The following is a 23325-nucleotide window of genomic DNA, read 5'->3' as shown; positions in this document are numbered from 1 at the left end:
ACGAGGAACTCAGTCTGGCAAAATCTCCCTCTTATGAATGGGTGAAGAGCTCTTCTTTCTAAAGGTCACAGAGAAATCCCCAGAGCAGACATAAATGTTGATGATTCCTCTTCTTCTACAGCGCCCTTTTCACTCTCATAGACTATTACTTATTAATATGGTCTCTTCTAACCAGAGAAGACAGACAGACAAGAAAAAGAAAGGCACCATATCTGAAAGCCACATCTCTTTTTCACTCCGTCACTTCCTGCTCACGCTTATCATCTCAAAAACTCCTTGTGTTTCCCGTTTGTTTTTTTGTTATGTTGTTTCTTTCAATGTCCTGAAGCACACAGTCCGCATCAGTGATAACCATTACCAAACACACATTCACTCACTTCCCTGCTCGGTTCAGCTCAGCTGTGGCAGCGCTAAGAGTCCTTTGTCGGAAAGTGTATCTGCTCATTGGAGATGTGAACACGTTTAGGGAAATTTTTATAGGGCTTCTCACAATACAAGAATGGCTCTGAACAGGGGCATCAGGGATCCAAAAGGACCGAGGAGGGAGAGAAAGCTTGGCCAGGAAACAAGGGCTGTGACTTGAGGGCGTTAAGCCAGTGTTGACAGGCCTGCCTGATGGCCGTTCGTGTCCAGGACCACCACGGCACTTATTACCATGAAAAGGAGCTGAGAAAGCATGAGATTGGCAGGGAACACCAAGGAAGAAAGCGGATGTAGGAATCACAGTCATCGCAGCTGGATGGGGCATCGGGCCATCCTTCCAGCCCCATTACCCCCCAGTACGCCCAGCCTTTGCAGTGCTACAAAGGTCTAAGACTGTGGGAGAAAGGGAACTAAGGTTCACACGTCAACTCTTGGAGCATGCTTGAAGGCTCCTGTCAATACTATATCCAAGTAGGCGGCCTTGCATATGCCTTGCAAGGGAGATGGCAGGGCCAGGAACAGAAGGGGAGGCAGTGAGAGATGCTCATGACCGCCACCTCCCATCACCCCGCAAGAATTATGAGGTACCGGGCTCTCCAGCCATACAGGCTGCGCCCTCATAACATAACAACGTCTTATTAGAGGTGGGAAATACATTTTAACATGAAATACAGTAGCCTATGAAATTAGCTATGAAACTTGTGAAACCCAAATTGGGGTTCTTCTTATTCTGCAGGAGTGTAAATATTAGTTTTTCTCCCCATCAAGACAGAAACAAAAACCAAGAAAATTCGCAGAAGCCACACGTGGTGATTTCTAGAGCGGACACATCCAATGGTGCCCTCAGGGATTTGAGGTATATTATGTCATCAGGCTCTGTTACCACTAACATGCCCTCTGATTCCCCATTCCCAAGCACAGTGCGTTTTGTAAGCCTTCTTTTCCCTTTCAAGGTTAGACGTGATGATTCTTTGTAACCCAACTTCAGCCAAATCACGATATTGGCATTTTTCAGGAAAGAGGTGAAGATGGTACCAGGACCCACACCCTGTGCTAGCCACAGAAGTATTTCTGAAGGCAGACTGGAAGATGGGAAGGGTAATGGGTGAGGTTTTTGTTCCAGCATCCTTTATTCTCAGCTGTTTCAAAGGTGGGTGCAGAAAAGTCTGAGTGAGTGAGTGATGGAAAAGTTATGGCTGGTGGGAACAAGAACCCCACGCTTCTTGGCGCTCTGAAGGTGGACTGTAAGGGCCCAGGCTGGAGGATTCAAGGCTACCTGGAGATGTCATTCTGCTAGAAGATGACAGCCCTTGGGTAGACCCACTCATGACTTGAGCTACTGTCCCAGACAGCCAGGGACAGACCTGGGAAGCTAAAGTCACCTTTGGGAATGTTTCTGTAAAAAAGCAATGCAGGCAGGCTGTCTCTGGACTTTCATGCACCCAACCAATGTCCAGTCCTTGAGTTTCTTCCTCCTCCCAAAGAGCTTTCAGTCATTTAAAAGACACTAGGGCAGGGTTCATTTAATTGCCTCTTCCAGTCTTGCTTTCTCTGCCTGTCTGGCCATTCCTGCATCAGTTTCGTGTGAAAGGAACATCTTTATCTGCCAGTATGTCAAGTGTCTTACACTGAAAAATTTACAACTATTGGGGGAAAGTAGTTCATGCAATGAATTTGCTTTTGGGTAGATATTAATGCCACCCCAGAATGGAAATATGCATACCTATCTGAGTCTGTAATCAGAGAAATATACCTCGGTGAGAGGGAAAAAGGTCATCTTAACCGTTATTGAATGAGATGTTCCTCCTCCAACTTTGCAATGCTCTACTGGTACTTCAGATAAGACCAAGTTACTATCAATATGCGCTAGTCAAGTCCTTTGTGGCTTTCCTTGTCTCCTCCTCCTGCTTACCTTTTGCTAAACAAAAGGCTCAAAAGTACCGCTATGAAAGGATGAGATGAGAAGAAATAAAACCCAGCTAAAATATAAGTGGCTCACAACATGGAAGACTGGGCATACAAGTGGCTAACATCATGGTTGATGGTTTTCTGTGAAATTTAAATGATTCCTGCACTACTCTTGAGATTTATTCTAATGAAAATCCAAGGGCTGAGGCACAAGCACGTGGTAGTTATGAATTCAGTTTTGGAATCAATCAGACCTGCTGTGACCACTGCTATCTATTCCTTTGTGATCTTATGCAAGATGCTTAACCAGGTATGAGATGATGGTGAGTAAGCATCTTAAACCTAACATGTCTAAAACGGACGTCCTGATCTTCCTATTATCTTCATTTCAATCAATGGAAACTATCCATCCACTTGTCCACTGCACAAAATTTGGAGTCATTCCAACTCCTTTCTCTTGTATCCCATATCTAAACTTGGAGCGAATCCTTTGGCATTATCTTAAAAATATGTCAGAATCCTACCACTTCTTGGGACTTCCCTGGTGATCCAGTGGTTGGACTCCGCACTCCCAATGCAGGGGGCCTGGGTTCGATCCCTGGTCAGGGAACTAGATCTCACATGCATGACGTAACTAAGAGTTCGCATGCCGCAACTAAGGAGCTCACGTGCTGTGACGAAGCCGCCACTAATACTTGGCGCAGCCTAAATAAATATTTTTAAAAACCAAAAGAATCCAAAAAAAGAATCCTACCACTTTTCACCACTTCCACTGAGCACTCTCATCTGAGTTACTCCAACGGCTTCTAATGTTCTCCCTGTTTCTATCTTTGTTCCTCCTATAGCTTCCCCTAAATTCAAAAGCCAGACTCATTCTTTTAAAACAAATCCACGTTTCTACTCAACTCTCCCTCCCCTGCAATGGCTTCCTACCTCACTGAGTGTAAGCAAAAATCCCTCCAATGGTCCTTTTCTCTCCCTCTCCCTCGATCAACTTCCATGTTCCCTTCCATCAATTTCATCTCTAATTTCATACCCTACCATCCACACCCCCTCTATTCCAGCCACCTTGGCCTCGCGACTGCCAAGATATGCCTGGCATACTCCCGTCTCCAGGTCTTCACCTGAAATACTCTTCTCCTGGGTATCCACATAGCTTACTTTTGTATTTTCCCGGATCTCGGCTCAAATGTCACCTTTCATTGGAGACTTGCCTGGCCTTAAAGTTGCAGTTCCCACCTTCTCTTCCATGCTATTTTCTCTCTTCTTTAATTTATTTTTATCCATGGCACCATTCACTTCCTTTCACAATACATATTTCAACTTTTGTTTTATTTGTGATTTATAGGTTATCTCCCCCCCCCCACTAGAATGTAAGCTTGATGAGTTCAAGGATTTTTGTCTGTTTTGTTCACTGCTATCTCCCCAGTGCTCTATCTCCCCAGTGCTCTATAAACTAGAGCAGTGCCTAGTTTATAGCAAACACTTGAATACTTAGGGATCACACAAACGCATGCGTGAATGAATAGTATCTAATAGAGCCTAGAGCCACTTATCTCACAAGAATTTTTAAGGATGAAGCAAACATTCTACACAATGCTCAGTTCATTGGTAGGGTCCAAATAAATAACTCGTGCTCTCTCCTATCGCCTGTGTCTATTCAATCTAAAACTGGCTAAGCACTCTTGTGGTTTAATATTTAATTCATAGTTACAGAACTGAATACTGCACAGGAGACATCTAAGAGGAAGGTTATCTGAGAATATGATGTAAGATAATGGACAGCAAGGGTTGGAAGCTGGGAACTCAGAAGACCACACTGTCCTGCACAGGCAAGGCTAACACTGAAAGCTTGGCTAACAGCCACTGAGACCACCATATACTCTTAGGGTCACAAAATGTTGTTCCTCCTTCCCAAAGATGTCACCTTAGATTGACACTTTTGCCAGATGGAAAAAATGTAGATATACAGACTGAAAATAGACTACACAGAAATGTAACAGACCAGAATGGGTTCTATCTAGGCCAGATACTGTCTATCTCCATTCTGGCTGGAAACACCTAAAAGCAAAGCAAAGCAAAACAAAACAAACTAAAGACTTATACCATCTGTTCCAAAATAATGTGTCTAAGTTTGAGCCTGATTTTTTTTAAGTTCCCTTTCATTTAGAAAAATGTTATCAGAGTATAGGGTATTCAGGATTACAAAACCAACATCAAGCCTGAGACTTTGTAACTGTAGATTGAATTTGATCTCCTGTACACTCTCTACAAGCTGGCCACCACAAGCCTCCCTACTAAGTGAGGTGGTTATTACCCAAATAATAGGATTAGGCCACATTCAGATACATCTAGTTTTCTTAGTTCAGCAGATCTTTCCTTACAGATGTGCTAATTCACATTGTTCTAGCATGCTATAAATGTGCAGGGGAAAACCAACCCTTTTCAGAGCTCTGGTCTGAGAGTGTTGGGTGACCAAGCCCAATTTCTGAGTTCCTTTGAAAACCATTCAAAATCCAGTGAAGTGTTAAAAGGGCCTATTCAAAAATTCAGACCCCAAAGACTCAGTTTCAATGGCTTTTAAAAAGCAGAGGAGAGCTAAACTGGTTTCCACCAGGGCAAGAGCCTATTTTTGGATGTGTCACAAATCAAAATCAGTATTTCTAGAAGTTTTGAAAGCCCTTCCAGAGAGGGAGTGGGAAAGCATGAAGCTTGAGAGTCAGTCGGGTCTGGATCCAAAAATGACTGATTGTAGGATGCTGGGACACTTGCTTAGCCTGCGTGGAGCTCACTTTTCCTACCTGCAAAATGGACACAATAGGGACCATTTTGTAAGGATTATATGAGGGTTTGCAATAATGCTTACAAGGCACTAGTCCCAAAGCTTGGCTCACAGAAGATGATCCGTAAATGTGGGCCTTTTGTTATTCTTTCTCCACTTCTGGTCAAATCCATCTGGCCTACTGCAGACAGGCACTTTTTTTTTTTTTTTTTTTTTTTTTTTTTTTTTTTTTTGCAGTACGCGGGCCTCTCACTGTTGTGGCCTCACCCGTTGCGGAGCACAGGCTCCGGACATGCAGGCTCAGCGGCCATGACTCACGGGCCCAGCCGCTCCGCGGCATGTGGGATCCTCCCGGACTGGGACACGAACCCATGTCCCCTGCATCAGCAGGTGGACTCTCAATCACTGCGCCACCAGGGAAGCCCCAGACAGGCACTTTTATGTGCCACATCAAGACATGTAAGACCACTGGTCATCAGTTGGTGACTGGGATGTGGAGAAACACATTCATTCAGAGAAGTAAGATTTCATTAGTGGCTGTATCGTCTCATAGCCCAGAATAACTGGTAAGGTTATAATTAGGTAAAAGGCAAAACTCCATTTCTAATTTGAAAGAGCTTTTGACATAGTTAGTCCATTGGTAATTTAAGGTTCCAATTACTTCTGCAAGGTAGCACTCATTTGTCTTATGGGAAACCAAAGTCTCTTTCTACATTGAGCTCCAACGTGTATGTCTTTCTTTTTATAAGAATTTCCAGTCTTTTATCCAATAAAGTTTAAACATTGTGGGAAGAATCCAATATTTCTTTGGAGTTTAGGTCCTACCGTAAAACTTCTGAGGTTCATGACAGTGTCTGGGTTCATTTTGCTTGCCTTTCCTCTACCAATAGATTTCTTCTCCAGTCTCAAAGATTTGGAGTCACTATTAGAGTTTATGGTCATCACTGGTGACCTTTTTGAAGAAGAAGAATTGAGATTGATTTTCCTTCTAGGGCCAGGAGATGGATCATCTAAAATGTTCTCTGTGCCACGGATCTCGGAGTTGCACCTGCCATTCTGATCATAAATACGTGTGTCTGTGTGGCAGGGGGGTCTGAGGTTGGCAAATATATAGCAATTGCCATCTGCTAAAGCAGAAGAGATTTGAAAAGTGGGAAAGGAGAGGTATGAAGGGGCAGAATTTCAGAAACTTCCTTCCCTGGGAAGCTCATGTATTGAAAAGCCAGGTATCTGGCCAGCCAGCCACATATCTGAAAAAGGTGATCAGCTAGATTAAAAAAAAACAACTGGTGGGAAAATAACTGTGAAAACCTGGTGGTCTCTACAACATAATGATTTACCTTCCCTGAGAGGAGGAAGAGAACAATTTTAAAACCTCTAAGACTTCTCTGACTTAAAAAAAAAAAAAAAGGAATTTGGAATCAAACAAATTTGGGAAATGCTGTAGACTATACCTACGTAATGCCTATGAGAATATGGAAAGGAAAGTTCTGCTGTAAGACACTCATTGAACCACGAGGGAGAGATGATATTGCCCCCAGAGGACGTTTGCCAATGTCGGAAGACATTTTTGGTTATCACAACCAAGAGGATATGCTACTGGCATTCTAGCGGGTAGAAGCTAAGGATGCTGCCAAACATCCTAGGATGCCCAGAACAACACCCCACAACAAAGAAGTACCTGGTCCCAAATGTCAATAGTGCCGAGGCTGGGAAACCCTGTTTCAGATCTATTCACAAGCCATGGAACACTTTCTGTACCACTGTCTCGGTCTCTAGTAAGAAACTGGTGTCCTTACTTCCCAGATAAAAATGCTCACTGGGATTAATTATGCTTTTATAAAAGTACTCCCCCCCAAAAACTCCTAAATATTCAACTCTGAAACCAATTCCTAGATATAGTTAGTGCATGACACATGTGCAAATTCTACCATGAATGAGGTAAGTGCTGTCTATCGATATCTATCGATATCTACCTATCTATCTATCATCTCTATCCTATCAGTGCTATCAGTTCATGCAATCCAAAAGTATGAACATGTTGGAATAACGCTTGTTTTCGTAGAAATTCCCATCCTCATTTATGCCTTTCTATCCAAAGTTAGTGACCCCTGCCAAAGTTGCCATGCGGAATGTCTGTGGACCACACTGCGCACATCTGTACACATCAACAACTTCCCCTCCTGGCTCCAGAAAAGATTGAATGATACTGCTTGTTGGTTTGCAAATTCGTAGTCTGGTGAGACAACTTTGAAACCTCCTATTTTCAGTTCATTCTTGAAAATCTTTGACCTTGCTGGCTTCCTAGGATTCCACATACTACGTGATGGAAAATCTGACTCTCCAGAGAGAAGTGTTTTCTGATAGCTAACCACCGTCATTCCACAGGGCTTGCAACTGTGACTTCAGCCTTGACTTCTGATCATGAGTCCTCTCTCTCCTATGGGGACCATGCTGTGCACTATAGGATGCTTGGCAACATCCCTGGCATCTCTTCATTAGATGCCAGTAATACCCGCCCCTCCCCCCCAAACCCATTTATGACAACCAACGATGTCTCCAGACATTACCCAATGTCCATATTGAGAACCCTGAATAATCCCAAGGTTTTCAAAAAGTCCTTCAACAAGCTCTCAAAACTGAATTGATTTTAATTCATTTGGTGGGGGGCAGAGCACACAGAGCTTTCTTTTGGATGGGAGGTGGTAAAGAGCCCACTGAACATTCACAGGGTGAAAATCCTAGGCTAAAAGGGTTGGGAATCCCTGGTCTTAGAGAACGTGACGTGTACAATGTAAAATCAACTCCCAGGCACAGCAATGAAGATCGCAACTACAATGAAACAAACAGGCTCTTCTGGACAGCACTTCCTCCCTGACATCACAGTTGTGACCCGTCACTGCTAAGCGGTTCCCAGATGCTTCACAGCTGATTAAGAGACAACCAAGGAGGAAATCATGATTTCACTAAGAAAGTGCCAACCGCAATGCAGGAATAGGTGAGTTGGTTGGGTGAGGGCTTTTTAGGAACACAAGGAAAACAAACAGCACATATTTGTGGAAAAGTTCTTTAGCTCTCAAAGGATTCTGGGCTTTGACTGGGGAGCAATGGATTAAAAAAGGGGAGTCTGCATTTGGCCAAGTATTTACTAGTAAGACTGGCAATGAAAGTCTGGATTTCCCTGGGAAAAGGGGAGCAAAAAACCACACCATTCCCAGAGACCCTTGCATTTTAGCTGCCTGGGTGGGAGGGGCGGAGGGAGGTAGGGGGGGAGGAGGAAGAAGAATTTCATGAGAAAAAAGCCAATGAAAAACTAGGAAAGATGCTGTTTACGCTGAGCTCGGACTAGAGCACCCACTTTTATTATGATGTTACAATGCAAATCTGAGATTAAAAACAGCTTCCTAAAATGTGTCAGAATTTTTAAAGCCCTGAAATAAATCCAGACCTACTCTCTGCTTCCTTGTGAAGTAAAATACACACTCTGAACATATTTACGTTTCTTTAAGCATTAAAAAAGAAATAACTTATTTTGAAAATTTTCAAACTTAAAGAAAAATCGTAAGAACATCACAAAGAACTCCCTCTGCCCCTTATTCAGATTCCCTGTCAACATTTCACCACATTTGCTCCCTCCTTCGTCCTCCCTAAATATACACATATATGCCATTATTATTTTTACTTTTCCTGAAAAACTTGCAGACATAATGTCCCATCATCTCTCAAACTCTAATTTCCCCACATCAAGGACACTTTCCTACATAACTACCATACAACTCTCCAAGTCAGGAAATCACTACTGATACACCACCAGCATCCAAACCTGTGTGTTTCTTTTTATTATTCCCTCCTGCAAGTTAGCTCTTTATTTTCATAGTTTAGGTCAGTGCAATAAGGATATCAGCTTCTGAGCAGTTCATTCATTCATTCATTCACTCATTCATTCATTCATTTCAATATTGTTGACAGTATGCCTACTGTGTGTACGGCACCAAGCTTGGGCAGTGGGCGTCTACAGCCCAAAGGAAATTAAAGTTTGGGGCAATTCAGTAAATGATTCGGTTAAAAGGATTTTCACTTGAAACGTGGTGGCTATGTCTACATTTCTTCCTTTGTTCTAGTTAGAGAAAGGGAGCAAAACCACGTTTTGTTTCATTTTTTTTTAACGTCATCTCTTCCCTCACTTCATCTTACACACCTCCCAAACCATAACCACATCTTAACATGCACTTGCCACATGGATGGAGGAATACATCAGTATTTGGGCGAACGAGGGGCAAAGAACGAGGTGAATGAAGGGCAGAACTCACAGTGGTTGACTGTCCCACCAATGGGAAGGAATAAGCCTTAGCATTGCCTGAAGAGTTCAACTCCTGTAGCTTAGTTTTAGCTCAAGAAAGAGTATGGAAGATACCTCAATGCATTTAATGTGTTTTATTTCAAGCAGACAGTTGTTAGTGTGAGATCACTTTTTAATAAATTTTAATTTCATCATTTTTCATAATTCACTTGTAGTGCAACAGCTTATCACATTCTACAATAAACCTAATCGTACAAACATCTACAAATCCCCTAACTGGCTTGACCAAAATCTAATTTCTCATCCTGATTACCTATATATGTACTGAACAAAGAAAACACTTAGATTTATTACCTCCAGTTATTCTATTTCTCTTTGTATATTAAAATGTCAGAAATATCACTTAATGTGTGCTTAATAAATACTTCATGCTTTTTTCCCCCCCAAGTCTTCTAGAAAGCCCCAACCTTGCTCTTTACCTGGTTTAATTTTAAGAAAAACAATTTTCTCATATTCATCCCTTTAGAGCTCTGAGAAAAATCTGTAAATGGCTCAATAATTCCAGAATGTTTCAAGCACTTACAATCTGGAAAAACAGAAAATCTTAAATTGTATACATCCTCTTTCCACAGCTTTTCACCACTTCACCAACTAAACAGCAAGGTGAGGGGATTATATCTTGGTTACCAAGCTCAGAACCTGGTTCAGCCACAGTTTGACCTAGAACCAACTAGCTAATTTATCTGACGGCGCTAAGCTCATCAAGTAGAAGAGATTAAATTTGATAATGTGAGTGAATTGCTTTACATAACTTCTAGCAGAAAATAAATGCTCCAAAATGTAAGTGATCGTTATAATAAAAAGTCAAAGCTGTCACAATAATTATGGGATGAAATGCACTGTATAAAACTGAGGGGAAACAGCTCTTCTGCAGATAACTGAAGCAATCCATTCATCTACTTTCTGAGATATTTCAGAAGAAGGTGGCTTAGAGAGAGTTATTTGACTTATTTCCCATTTTAGTACATAGGCAACCTAAGAGTGAGGATAATAAATGAAAAAGGGCTTCTAAAAACAGACCACCTGAACGGTTTATAGTTTAATTCAGATGTCACCCTAAAGGGGCAAAAAAACCCCACAACTCTGTCTGGTCGCTAGAAAAGAGAACTGATGACATCATCAGCCAATTTGCAGCCAATGTCGTTACATACATTTTAATTTCTGAGTGCATCAGTACAGGGTATGAACATGAAACCATCTATAATGGTTTTCTTAACACTGGGGAGGCAAAGTTAAATGACGGCAATTATAGTGATGGAGGAGACACAGCCTCAACTCTGATTCTTCTGAAGTGTCTTTGAGACAGCTCCATAAACCTAATCTACTCAACCTTTACCTACAGGGCTCAGGGAATATGAAAGTTGCCTTCTTGAAACTTCTCCTTCAAAGAGGGAATGGTCTCTTGGAATTCAAGCTTCTACAAGGTGGCTACCTGGCGTTGTCCATTTTTGCCCTCTCCTAAAAAGCATCATTACACCTTGCCCTTTCGACCCACAGAACACATAAACATTCTTTCTCCTTAACTGAACTTACTGCCATGATGAACTTGAACTCTGAGATGCAAAAGAGGAGAGTTTGTTTTAACAGCTGCTTTTATGTGGAGGCCCTGGAGTTACTACTCTAAAGACAGCTGGTTCTAAAAGCCTCTTTTTTTTTTTTTTTTTTAGGTTTGACCATTGTATTTTTCTTTTTTTTAACATCTTTATTGGAGTATAATTGCTTTACATTGTTGTTAGTTTCTGGTGTATAACAAAGTGAATCAGCTATACGTTTACACATATCTCCATATCCCCTCCCTCTTGCGTCTCCCTCACACCCTCCTTATCCCACCCCTCTAGGCGGTCACAAAGCACCTAGCTGATCTCCCTGTGCTACTTTTTCAATGCCCAGCTGTCAGGGAACACCCACTAAAGTGTTCCCAAACAATAGTGCAAAACAGAATGACAAGAGGATGGTACATATTAGAGGCAAGGGCATCCTACATAGGGACCCATTACATGCTGACATAGGGCTTTTCTCCCCAATTTATTTTTATAAGTTTACTGATCCCTTGGCTAGTTGAATATTAATTGCTAATTGCCTGAGGTTGCCCTGTCTAATACGGTAGCCACCAGGCACAGGTGGCTGTTTATATTTAGAGTAATTAAGTTAAGTACAATTTAAAATGCAAAATCCTATTGTACTTGGCCACATAATAAGTGCTTAATATTAGCCACATGTGGCTAGTGGCTTCCATATTGGAAAGGAAAGATAGAGAACATTTCCAACATTGTGGAAAGTTATTGGACTGCTCTGGCCAAGGCATAACCTCATTCTAATAAGAGAAAGGGGATGCAGGCCTGGCTAAGAATGGTGGCTTTGTAGGTTCAGCCTACACTGATTCTTTTCCATACTACTTCCTGTACACTCTTTTGGCTGCCAAGTTCCTATTTTATAAATTTCTGGAAAGGGATGTTGCAGTGATTAAAACAATCCATGAAAATGAACAACAGCAAGAACAAAGATGGTGATGTGGCAATCCACACCTTCCAGATCTTTTTATTGGCACCTATTAAATCACAAAGGGGGAAATGTACTCTCAGCCACAACTTCCCACGCTGGTGTGGAGGCTGAGGACCCCAGAGGGGAGAGGCAGAAAGCCAGGCCCTCCACTTACCCTGGCTCTCAGACCCCTGAACTCATGTTTGGGTTCTAACGTAAAGGTGAACAGACGCGTATTTCCTGACAGGAGGTTTTGAAAGGTTCCATGCCATCAGCGAGAGGGCATTTATCACTGAAAATTATTGAGCAACTGCACATTTAAAAGGAAAGACGAGATCAATAATTTATATCGGTTGAACAAAGATCATTAGCAACATATATATATATCCTAATAGCAATTTGTATTTTTATGGTTGTAGTGAGGCTTCCGGGAAAAAACTGTCAGTTCTATATGTGTTCAAATTTTCTGTTTCCCCACTAGGATGAATAGCTCTGACTGTTCACTGCTGTATCCTTAGCATGCAGAACAGACTAGCCCCCCAGTAGGCCCATAACAAGTATTCGCTGAAAAATGAATGACTTTTTTTTAAAAAAGGAATGACCCACAGTCTTTTACGCCCTCCTCATAAATCTTCCTCAACTGCCTTTAATAATCAGGATTCCCTCCCAGCCAATTAGACTTGGACTCAGTCTCTACCTCCCACTCCACATTCCAAAGTTTCCATTCCTGTCCATTCCAAAAGGGCAACTCGCTGACCTGAGTCGGGGGGAGGACCGTCACTCCTTCTCAGGGTCTAACGTCTCTCCTACCCTTGCCCCCATCCCCACCTTTGGACTTTTTAAGACTGTAAAAACAGAAATCTGTCAAGCTATCAAGAAATATCAGCTGTCAGAAAGCAGGAACAGAATCTCTGATAGGCGTACAATCACTGTAAATACGGAGGGGAAAAAAAAAAAAGTCCAGCTAAGTTTTATCTCCAACGAAACAGATGCAGGCCAGTGTTTTGCTTTTTTTGGAGCACATGTGAGATGAGTGGTTTATAGAGTCTTAATCTACCCTGAGTTCAAATAAACTTTGTAATTTCATATGTCATAATGTTTTCATTAAAAAAAAACCTATCTTATTTTTTATACTCCATATTGATAGAGGCAAATAATGTGTTTCTTATGTCTTTCTTAAAAGACACTAGAAGTACGTTTAAGATCTGTCTTCATTAGTAAAGAAAAAAAAATCTTATATTTATATAAAAATGCATACACATTTGATGTGATATTCCTTATAGCCCAAATCTTTATATCATCCTCCGAATCTGGCTATTATGATATTTTTAAAATAAAAAAGAGAGATGTTTCGCCATTCCCTAAACATAATCAGTTGTTTGAAGTGTTCATAGCTGCCGGTTATGGGAATTTACCAGTAAAAGTTATAAATTTAGATTTTCTATTGCTGGAGTCAAAGGGGCAATGCCAGTATTAGCTAAATAATGTTGAGTCTAGATGGAGTGTGAGTTTTAGGCATATCCTTTTATTGAATATAAGCAGGAGTTTAAAAAATTCACTCTGAACATGAGCTGTTTCTTTCTACCAAAACAAACAGGACATTGGGAGACACTGCTTTGGAAAAGATCCTTGGTGTTCTCCTTACTGGCTACAAGTTATAAATCCTTCTTTCTCCCAGGGGAGAAAAACAAAAAAAGGTATACTGACACTGAAGTTGTATCGCTAAAGTAGATTATCACACAGTCAAATGGATTCATAAAAACACCTCTCTCAACAGGGTAACATGGGGGCTAAATGTGACACAGATTTGCTTAACTTGGCTTGGTACACAGTAAATACTCAGTAAACGTTAGCTACGATCACCTGCTTTGGAGAAGTTATCTTATTCAGCACCTCATAAAAAAACCCTCAAATGCATATAGGGACTCCCTTATTTTGGTCCTTCCCCCCCCCCCACCAGTTACCATAACAAACTACAGTGCAAAATGGAGGCTCAGCAGGGGAGTGGAACCAGCAAAGATCTGAGGTCATCTTTATGATTTATCATTTTTTGAAAAGTGCAGGTTCTCTTAAAACTTTCAAGTTACTGTTATGTTTTCTTTAATAAGAAATGCTTCTGAAATGTATTTCAGGTGAACAAATAACAAAACTGACAAATGTTGTAAGTCTTTTATAGTTATCTGAACACAAAGAATAAGGTATGATCAAATTGATGTCCATTAGGTGAGCTTTTTCCTGTACCTGGCTCCTCTGACGTATTCAGAACCATTTCTCCTAATCACTGGTTTTGTCTTCTGGCTATGCCTTAGCATTATCTACAAATTCAATAAACGGAGTATTCATATTTCATAGGTGAGACTCAATGAATCAGGACAACAGTATTAGAGAAGAAAAAAAACCCAACAAAATATTAGGCCTCGTATGTTTTTGTTTATATCGCTAAGCATCATTTCCAATCCAGAAATAGTTTTTAAAGTATCCCTTTAAAATACACATTTTTTTTTTTTGCGGTACGCGGGCCTCTCACTGTCGCGGCCTCTCCCGTTGCGGAGCACAGGCTCCAGACGCGCAGGCCCAGCGGCCATGGCTCACGGGCCCAGCCACTCCGCGGTATGTGGGATCTTCCCGGACCGGGGCACGAACCCGCGTCCCCTGCATCGGCAGGCAGACTCTCAACCACTGCGCCACCAGGGAAGCCCTAAAATACACATTTTGCACTATCCAATTACATAAAGCTTGCCACTTGGCTAACTCAGATTTGGGAGAGGATGGTACAGGTTGGAGGGGATTTACAAAATTAAAACGTGTCTTTAAAACCAAAAGAAACATACACATGCATTTCTAAGCACACAGCCTATTTGCCTTTACAGTCTGCTGATAAACACTGATTTTTAAACATAGTACGTAAAATTAAATAACATGGAAAAAATAAATATGCTTTATTATATAAACACATAGAAATCTGTACTGCTCAAAATATTCAGATAATACTAGGCTTGGCTGCTTAAAATGTATTCGGAAAGTATGGTAGTGATATTTACAATCTTTATTTTTGCTAGAGATAGATGTGGTGAGGTGATAAAATACTGATGTCAGACGTTTTCTCTTCCTACCTACAGAAGCTGCAAACTTTAATATGAAAATGAGGTAGACACAAATTCATAAGTTGGCCAGGCAGAAACAAAAGCACAGTTCCTTCGTGAGCTCATAAATTCTCATTATTCGGGTCGACAGGCATTATTCCAAAGCACCTAAAGCAAGGCTCAGAGAACACATTTAGGTTTGGGCATGAAAAACTCACACAAGCAATTTCTCCTAAGGAGAACCATAGTCTCCAAGGCAATCAGCAAGCAGATACACGGGGCAATGCAAAAGGGAAGGCTGGAGGACCATCTTGGATAGGTGACATCACCTAGCAACCTTTTCGATTTCATCTTGAAGCAGCTTACTCTAGAATGCTACAGATTTTTTAACCCACTTCCCACTACAGTTTGACAGCTCTCTTTCCTCTTTATCCCTCTAGTCACGGGATGTGTGCGTGCAATAGGCAAATCAGTGGTAAGAACCTTATTTCAAAAATAAAACATTACCAAGTCAGAGTGCAAGGACACGTTCAAAAGAGGACAGAAAAGACGAAATCTGGGGAAGGTGTTTTCCACAATCACGATTCTAAATCTCTAGTGACTTGAGCCAGAATTAAGGGTCTTAAAATGAGTACCTGAAGCCTACATTCACAAAAGCTTCATGTTAGAGAGCCTGGACACCACGCTAGCAGCCATTTGCAGTTTCTCTCCTAAATACTGCTCCTTGGTAACAACTGTTGAACTAGACTATCTTCGTTTTGACCTTGGAAAAGACTCACACAGCAATAGCTGCTTCTCGACACTATCTCCAGCTTGGGAGTACTTGGGGAAAGAAAGCAACAAGGCCGGAGGGGGACTAAAGGCTACCCTTGGTCTCTAATAAATCGAGTTCACTTTCTCTTGAAAGCAACATGTTAGCACCTTGAATACAGTTTTTGTTGTTGTTAATGTCACTCTCAGTTACAATGATGAAGCACCATAGAAGTGGCTTTATGGCTGTTAACACAATTCACTGAGGTATGCTTCAATCTAGAATTACTAAGAAATTGTACCAAAGCATCAATAGAAGTCAACATAAAAGTAAAATCCAAATCCTACATTAAGAATCTAAAAGGCTGCCCTCACACACATAATTTAAGTAATATATTACAAATGAATCTATTTAAATAAAACGCTTTTGATTTAGTTGTTGTAAAAATCACAATAAAAAGCCTTGTAGAAGTGGCCTTGCTCCCAGGCTGCAGAGGCATTTGAATATATATTTGAATAATGATCACTTTACAAAGGAAGCATTAAAATCGCATAGGCAGCAAAAATATTTTCAAAATCTGTGTATTTGCTCCTGTGCATTACAGAGCATTTAGAAGCTCTCTCTCTCTTCTTCTCTGTGTGTTTCAGAAAACTATGTGCAGGCCCAAGAACAACAACTACAATAAGAAAAACTTAAAGCCTTCAGTTAATGAGCAGATCGTATTTTAAAATTTAAGCACTTAAGCTCTTAAAATATCTGTGGGAGAGGGTGGGGATCCGTTGTAAAAAGAAATTAAGCTGTGTTTAGAAAGTGTTCAAGAAAGAAAATGCTGTGGAAATTAATGTATATATACTATATAATATATAGTATATATATTATATACAATATATAGTATATAATATTATATTATTATTGTATTATAGATACACACACACATACCCTCTGAGGGTTAGGAGATGTTTTTTGGTCAATATTAAAGAAACACAACTTTTTAGAGAGCTACTAGATTTTTTGAAATATACTCCAGCGTGGTATTAGTGTTGGCTGAGTGAAAAGGGGTGAAAATATAATGGGCTCAAGAGGGAAAATTTCATGAAAAATAATATGTAATAGGTGACTTAGGGAAGCTGGAATGTCAGAAGATGTTCTTGACATTTTAAGGTTATTTCTGATCTTTTTCAAAACGTTCATTTTGGGAGAGTGCCAGTATTGGCGACAAAATACTCTGGGTGAACAATACATCTGAAACGCCCTTGAATAAAATCCTTAGAGCCCAGCTGAATAGTACCAGTTGAGATAACGCTCTAAATTCTTCTAGATTTCTACTTAATACAAAGTACAGTAGTTATACAGCTAGAGTTCTACCTGCAGACACAATCTCCGACACTGAAACCCTTGACTCTTAGAAGTGTCAACAGGTATTAGCCGTGTCAGGTCAGTTAATCTGCTCTTTAGTTGGTCTTAGGAATGGTTAAGACTTTTCCTCAGAACCCTATGGGATAAAAAAGGCTTTTGGATATGACTTAATAATAATTCAGCTTCAGTGCAATGAATGTATTCACAGGAATGTTTACTCCATTTACATGAAACAGCCCTAATGACTCCATACCTATGGCACAATTTAGCCACAGTCTCGTTTCGACATAGCCTATCCTTCTGTTTGCCAAGAGCTGCCCCAGAAGTTTGCATAGTATTTACAATGGCGAATCTGTCTCACAATGTCATTTAAAAGTAGATCGCAAAGGAAGCCTAGGACCAAAGAAAAAAATGGTCTCAAACAGGCTTTGTGTCTTGATAGAAGAGAGAACATTTCAGATGCCTTGAATGGCATCAGGTCACTGAGTCCACTTTTGAATTTTCCAAATGGTTTCAGTCAATTTTGTGGGCACAAGCTTTTTGGTGATTGTGTTGAGAGCTGTCCCCGAGTCACAGAGAGGCAAGGTATAGTCTCTGAGTCAAAAATTGCTTTGGCCTCAATAAGCAGGTATCTTCCCACCAAAGTCAAAACTACCAGCTTAGTAAAGGAAAGAATATCTGCTTTTGAGTTGTCTGCTTAAATCACTTTGGAGCTTAATAATGGCACGGAGTTATTTAGTTTCTTAAAAAATACACACACACACACATACACACACACAAATATATATAGTCTAGTTATAGGAAAGGATGCTACTTCTGGGCATTGGCAAAGGCGTGTTTGAGGTACAAGTCACCTGTAAAGTCACTTTGGCAATCTCATAAAAAAATTAATTAATTCTGTTGTATGTCAATATGAAGAAAATAGCAGACTGTGTATAGCACAGTTTCAGGGATGCCCTTGTGAGGAGGATAATTATCTGTCCCAAAGGAGTGACCCAGAACACCTTGGAATTGGGCATGTTAGTTACATATTTTGCTTAACAAACATGAATAGTTAGGGCCGTACCGAACTCCAAGGGCCAGTACTCCATGCAGCGTCTTGAGGACAAGCATGTGTGTTACATTGCTCTCGATCTGGCGGCTTGTCAAGAATTTCACAGCTCAGATCTAGAAACCGTTCCCCGCTGGGCCGCTGACAGACCACCAGTCTTGTCCGCAAGCCTCCACCGCACAGCTTAGTACACTGGAAGAAAAAGGAAGGCTGCAGTTATTTTGCCTGAAGAGCCAGTGGCAAATTTTCTTTTCCTGTAAGAGAAACGTCTTTGCCAGACTCTATTACAGCATCAGGCAAGGTAAGTCTGTAGGCAGAATGAAGCTGAGTTACCAAAAGTAATATACGCAGCAGACCGGAGCCCTCCACTTTCATGGTAGGTATTGTTTATTGAGCATTAGCTCTTCATCTGCACTAAGTGCTTTTATATATATTATCTCATCAAGAGGAGAGTGTAATTATTTGCCGCATTTTATATATGGGGCAACTGAGCTTAAGAGAGTTTCACTTGATCAAAGTCAATTCAACAGCAGGTGTCTAGGATAAGACTACAGCCTTTTTTTGAGGTATTCAGAACCAAAAATCAAAGAAACAAAAATCTAAAAAACTACTCAGGACCAAATAAAGGAAATAATGACTTAGCTGGTTTTATTTTCGGGCAACCTCTAAGAAGTTGTCACCAACCTTTGTCTATTCTGTGACTCTAGTCTCCATAGACCTTTCTGACGTTCAAATATTTTATGTTATCTCTGAATCTGAGGATAATGATGGTTTTCCCCTAGGATGAGTAAACAGTGTGGTGGGAACATTGGATAAGGTTCTGACTGTTGGCTAGACCCACACTTCTGAGGCAGGAACAAGTTGTATTTCTTGGACAGTACCGCTGTGCTCACATCCAGGAACACTGACTGTTCCCCTGCTGTGTCAAGGCCAGATCTCCCACAGAATTTGGAATGATCTGGTCCGTGCTGACAGCCAGCATCCCAGTAAATGCGTGTACTCTCCTGGCTTCTATCCAATTACAGAAGCTTAAGCACAGGCCCCACGGGACAGAACTTTACGAGGAGTTTTGGGAAACCCACAATACACACGTCTCCAAACCTGACTTCCCCTTCCGGCCTTTCAGCAAAGCCCTCCAGAATGACGTATTATCACCGAAAGTTAACAAACTCTCCGTTATGAGTGCCTATGACTACTAGGTTACGTGGATGAAAGCATGAGATGTGGACACGTGATTTCGTTTAGCCAGGGGTGTGGACAAACATGCCCGTCCATCTCATGTGTCTTTGTTCCCCCTCTTGGCGGGGTGGGGGGAGTCTCCACGATGTTAATCCTCGTGTGTTATTTTATAAATTTTACAGTCAAGACAGAACAACACAACAAACTCTAAATATGGGTTCTCCCTGTGGATTCAAGAGTAGAGAGATATATTCTTTGTTAATTAAATACAAAACAATAAGCATCTAAGTCCTACACATGATAGTGGCTCAAAACCCCATTCGATAATAATAGTAATGCTAATGATAAGCAGTATTACTGGGAGTAATAATACTGATTATCATTATTATAAAAGCAGTTAACTGTGATTGAAGGCTATGGGCTAGGCTTTTGACACGCACTATCTCATATAATAGATGTGAACACTGTCAAGTGAGTGCCATTATTATTCCCATTTATAGACGAGAATACAGACATTTGGCAAAGTTGTATTATCTGTTAAAGCCACAAAGCTTGTAAGAGCCAGGCCTGGGAATGGGACCCAGTTTTGTCTGCTCCAAATATTCTATTGCCTTTCATTGGTCATAGCAGGCAATTCTTAAAAGGTAACAGCTGAAGAATTTTATTATTTGAGACTATACAGCTAATTATTCATTTCTACAATTAAAATGCATCACCTTTGATAGGAATAACAGCTCCTATTCATTCTGGTTCATCAGGGATTTGAAATATTAGGAGACACGATGCCATGGGAACAAGGGTGCATCACAAACACCCCAAGACTATGAAGAAGATGGCAAAGTTTCCAATCACTGATTTAACACACATTTTCAATCACTTTAAAAGCACCCATGTTTTAATCAGCAGAGGTTAACAATTTAAAGTAGCATTTATCTGCATTCTTTCCTAACTTTTCTCTCCTATGTAGTCAAGCTGTCTCTACTTGGTAATAAATGCACTTTTAAAATAGTCCAGAATTAAGACTGTTCTCCTAGTTAACCTGAAATCAAGAAGCTTTAACTAGAGCTAGTTCTTTTCTTCAAATAAACTATGAACAATAACGCTGTTTGGTGTTTGTTTTTTCCCAAAGGATGTATAAGTGGAGTTTGCTCTCACCTCTCCCCAGCTGCCATAAGCCCACTGAGGGCAAGGGCCAGATTCACAGGATCTCTGCTCATCGGGTTTGATTCTTTCCACGCAGTCATTGGCGGTGTATCCATTTTCATCCTGACACACAACAACACGCCGCTGGGACCCACCAGCACAGGTACTGGAACACTGAACACAGCAGACATCAGTCAACAGGTTAATCCCTACCTCGATCTCCATCTCAGGGACACAAAAAGCAGCTGGTTGAAGGGTCAGAGACAAATGTGGCAGAAACCATTCTCAAGTCATCCACAATGGACAGAAAGCAATCCTGAGAACCTCCCTTCCGTGGGGCTGTTTAAAGTTCACATCTTAGCAACACCTGGAGGGCAGAAACACGGCTTCCCCCTTGAGCAGGTCAGGTCTCAGCAGGTGTTTCATCAATGCCTAATGAGTGATCATGTCTTGGGATTGCTAAAGCTGTCCTATTCATCCTTTGCATCTCTGAGAGGTACAGACGTGCTGACTGACACCACAGTCTACTGGGAAATTCTCTTCTTTGCAAAACTGCAAGCGCTTATTTAGAAACAACATTTAACTTCCCTTTCAACACCGGGGTCAAATCACATGATTCAGGAATTGCAAGTTGTTGAAATTAAGCTTCTGTACTAACTCCTTCAATTACCCAAGGAAAGCATCACGGAATGTCACTTACATATCATTTCCTTGCAGGTAACGTTCCTGTCTCTCCCTTGGCAAAAGCCTCTACTTCGGAGGCTAATGGTAGCAAGATTTGTTTTCCTTCTTTATTTTTATTCCCCAGTGAACTTGAATTCCATATTGACAGACCTCTCTTCAGGTGCACGAGCCTACTGCTTACTCCCTTTCACGGTTGTCATAGAATTATGTTCACCCTTCAGCTAATTTCCCACACAAGCTTCTCATAGCTCTCTTACTTATCTACATCTTGAGTGTTTTTTTCTTTCCATAATTTCCTTATCTTTTGAAACCCGATGTGTTTGCTAGTCTCCTTCACTCTGACCCTTAACTTGTACAATCTGTTTGCTTGTAAAACAACCATCTATTCCTCCAAGCAATCCAATTCTCAGGAATTATCAAGTCTCCCACTGCATCTGCAACATTGTTTTGAGTTCCGGGTTCCAATGGCTGATTTGTGCTATCAAACCCCAGCTCAAACCAGTGTTATTTCAAAATACCCATAAATACTGCTCCTTGCTGGTTGGCTTCTTCCATATAAAGATGTGAAAATGTTTATTTTTTGCTTATTGTACTGGACTTCAGTTCAATTTCCCTGCCTATGCTGGACAAATTATAAATGATTTTCAAAAATACTGAGTTTAATTTTTAAATGTAGAGCAGGAAAATAGATTTATGAATTCTGTCTGAGCAAATATTTAGTTTTTTTTTTTTTTTTTTTTTTTTTGCGGTACGCAGGCGTCTCACTGTTGTGGCCTCTCCCGTTGCGGAGCACAGGCTCCGGACGCGCAGGCTCAGCGGCCACGGCTCATGGGCCCAGCCTCTCCGCGGCATGTGGGATCTTCCCGGACCGGGGCACGAACCTGCGTCCCCTGCATCGGCAGGCGGACTCTCAACCACTGCGCCACCAGAGAAGCCCGGTAACGTTTGATTTACAAAAATCCTACCTCTATTCTCTGAGGGTTCTGATATACTCACTTGAAACTTAAAAATATTTGTTTTCTACTTTTAAACAGCTTATTATGTGAGAAACACAGAGAACTATTATTTTAATCAGCTTTGTTTGGGGACCAGAATTTAAAACATTAGGAAGGACCTTCCATATTGTTAACAGATTTGGAATATATATATTTTGGCCCTTGAATTTTTCCTTTGATAATAAAATCTTGTATTACTTGTTTATTATGTCACCTGTGTTATTGTCCCAATAAAATGGTAAGCTCCTTCAGAGGGGATCAATGTCATACTTGTATCCCTATTAGATCCTATAGTGCTGGTCACAGGATCTACTGCCTGATCCAATTAGAGTTTCTAGAAGCAAAGTTCCATAAACCACATGCTACCCTCCCTTCAATATGGCCATAAAAGTGGCCAAAAAACTGGGGCAGAAAGAGGAGAAATGACTTGTTAAAAGACACACAGCTAGGGCTTCCCTGGTGGCGCAGTGGTTGAGAGTCCGCCTGCTGATGCAGGGGACACGGGTTCGTGCCCCAGTCCGGGAAGATCCCACATGCCGTGGAGTGGCTGGGCCTGTGAGCCATGGCCGCTGAGCCTGTGCATCCGGAGCCTGTGCTCCGCAACGGGAGAGGCCGCGACAGTGAGAGGCCCGCGTACCGCAAAAAAAAAAAAAAAAAAAAAAAAAAAAGGAAATTATACTGTAGATACTGTTGCATCTAGAGATCAGAGATTGGCATTTGGCCTGGGGACCAAATCTGGCCTGCAAGCTGTTTTTATAACTAAAGTGTTATGGAAACACAGCCATTTCCATGTGTTTACATATTGTCTATGCCTGCTTTTGTGCTAAGACAGCAGAGCTGGTTAGCTGCAACAGAGACTGCATGGTCCACATAGCTGAAAATATTTATTACCTGGCCCTTTGCAGAAAAAATTTGCCAACCCCTAGCTAGATCCCTGAAGATGTTCTGGTCCCAGTCTCTACTGGGGCTAAATGAACAGTATTGTTTGTTTTGCTTTCCCTTGAAGGAATCAATTCCTTTTCTTTTGCTTGCAACCAGAGACCCCTAGTTGGTAACACACCAAAAAACTTACAGAAGGTTCAGGTTTACGCAAAAACATACTGTAAAATGAGGTTCTGATTCCAGAAAC

At 41.1% G+C, this 23325-nt stretch overlaps 1 protein-coding gene across 2 annotated transcripts in view; it reads right to left on the bottom strand.

The window, feature by feature from the left end:
• ADAMTS9 (ADAM metallopeptidase with thrombospondin type 1 motif 9) overlaps positions 1-23325 on the bottom strand; it is a 223826-nt gene that overhangs the window by 115097 nt on the left and 85404 nt on the right. For both annotated transcript variants that reach the window (XR_009542735.1, XM_060161420.1), the window contains 2 exons: positions 20530-20691; positions 18211-18387 (listed from right to left, as the gene is read on the bottom strand). Coding sequence is in view for 1 of the 2 variants with exons in the window: in XM_060161420.1 (XP_060017403.1) it covers positions 18211-18387; positions 20530-20691 (339 nt within the window). In the remaining variant the exon portion in view is untranslated. The remainder of the gene's footprint in view (positions 1-18210; positions 18388-20529; positions 20692-23325) is intronic.

This window comes from Lagenorhynchus albirostris, chromosome 10, assembly GCF_949774975.1.
Source record: "Lagenorhynchus albirostris chromosome 10, mLagAlb1.1, whole genome shotgun sequence".
NCBI lineage: Eukaryota > Metazoa > Chordata > Mammalia > Artiodactyla > Delphinidae > Lagenorhynchus > Lagenorhynchus albirostris.
The sequence above is the reverse complement of the archived record's forward strand: the minus strand, read 5'-3'. Positions and strand labels throughout refer to the sequence as shown.